Source organism: Vipera ursinii (assembly GCF_947247035.1).
Source record: "Vipera ursinii genome assembly, chromosome: 17".
Lineage (NCBI taxonomy): Eukaryota > Metazoa > Chordata > Lepidosauria > Squamata > Viperidae > Vipera > Vipera ursinii.
The window spans coordinates 5,732,488-5,734,368 of NC_139530.1; the positions used below are offsets into that span (position 1 = coordinate 5,732,488).

A 1,881-nucleotide genomic window follows, 5' to 3' on the forward strand; every position below is an offset into this window, starting at 1 on the left:
GGGGGAGGAGATCAGGGACTCCCCTCTCATCTCTTGCCAGGCAGGAAAGGAGGGGCTGCCTTTCCTTCCCTCCTCCCAGCCAGGAAAAGAGGCCAAGCAGCGATCCTTGATCCTGAAAGAGTAGCTACCTACTGCACCACACACACACACACACACACACACACACACACACACACACACCATCTCTTGCCACCGAGGAAAGGAGGGGCTGCCTTTCCTTCCCTCCTCCCACCCAGGAAAAGAGGCCAAGCAGCGATCCTTGTTCCTGAAAGAGTAGCTACCTAGTGCAACACACACACACACACACACACACACAAGATCTCTTGCCACCCAGGAAAGGAGGGGCTGCCTTTCCTTCCCTCCTCCCACCCAGGAAAAGAGGCCAAGCAGCGATCCTTGATCCTGAAAGAGTAGCTACCTAGCGCACCCCCCCACAGACACACACCCCCCATCTCTTGCCATGCAGGAAAGGAGGGGCTCTTCCTCCATCTCGAGCAATAAAGGAGGGGCTATTCTCCCCCCCCCCACACACACACACCAAATCTAGGGCAGGAAAAAGAGGCCAAGCGGCGATCTCTGACCTAAGGGGAAGCCAGGCAGCCCCCTGACAGGGGCACCGCCACACACACACACACACACACACACACCCCTGCTCTCTTCCTTCCGCCCTCCCACCTCAGGAAAGGAGGCCAAGCGGCGATCCCCGACCCGCCGCCCCTTCCCTCCCTTCCCCCCCCCCCGAGCCCCCCGCCCTCTCACACCCCCCCCATCTCTTGCCAGGCAGGAAAGGAGGGGCTCTTCCTCCATCTCGAGCAATAAAGGAGGGGCTATTCTCCCCCCACACACACACACACACCAAATCTAGGGCAGGAAAAAGAGGCCAAGCGGCGATCTCTGACCTAAGGGAAGCCCAGGCAGCCCCCTGACTGGGGCACCGCCACACACACACACACACACACCCCTGCTCTCTTCCTTCCGCCCTCCCACCTCAGGAAAGGAGGCCAAGCGGCGATCCCCGACCCGCCGCCCCCTCCCCCCCTCGGGCGGGGAAAGGAGGCCCCGCGGCGACCCACCTGCCCTTGTAGTCGTCCCTCTCGCGCTTGACTTTGGCCAGGACGTTGTAGAGGGCGCGGATCTCGGGGGTGATGGTGTCGATCTGGACGCCCACGCCGTCCGGGTGCAGCCAGGAGACGCCGGGCCCCTGCAGGGTCTCCAGCCCGCCGCCGCCCGTCCGCCTCACCTGCCGGTAGCTCCAGATGGTGCCGGGCAGGCGGCCGTAGGGCGAGGCGGCGGCCGAGGAGGAAGAGGAGGAGGAGGAGGAAGATGCAGCAGCAGCAGCCGGCGGGGAAGGGGATGCTGCGGAGGCGGGAGGCGGCTGGGGCTCGGTTTGCACGGCCTGGTGGCGCGGGAAGCGCCGGTAGCGGAGCCGGCGCTCTCGCTCGCCCAGCTGGGCGGCCTGCAGCTGCTTCTCCAGCAGCCGGTTGCGGCGCTCCAGCTCGTGCACCTTGGCCAGGAAGCAGCGGAAGCGCACGTTCAGCCCCTTCAGCAGGTGCAGGTGCGAGCCCAGCTCGCTGCGCAGCGCCGAGGCCGCCGCCGGAGGAGGCTCCTCCGACAGGGCCGCCGGCTCGCCCAGCATCATCTTCGGCTGCCGGCCGCGCGCGGAACCTCCGTCTAGCTCGCTCGCCCGCCGGCGAATGAGACGCACCCGCGCCGGCACGGCGGACGTCGCTTCGGGGGGCGGGGACGACACGCCCTCTCGCCCTCCGCGCCACGCCCCCCCTCCGGCCCGCCCGCCCGCACGTGCGCTGCCAGGTTAACGCGCATGCCCGGCCCGGCACGACCAGTCTGGACTCAGGGGAATGGTTGGGAGGGAGGGGGAAG

At 66.7% G+C, this 1,881-nt stretch overlaps 1 protein-coding gene across 1 annotated transcript; it reads right to left on the reverse strand.

The window, feature by feature from the left end:
- Positions 1-988: 988 nt before the first annotated feature.
- On the reverse strand, positions 989-1,679 carry LOC310648024 (intermediate filament family orphan 2-like; the record flags this gene model as incomplete). The annotated part of the gene is made up of 1 exon (XM_083375655.1): positions 989-1,679. The coding sequence occupies exon 1, from the start codon at positions 1,637-1,639 to the stop codon at positions 989-991; it is 651 nt and encodes a 216-aa protein (XP_083231781.1). The 5' UTR covers positions 1,640-1,679.
- Positions 1,680-1,881: the final 202 nt, after the last annotated feature.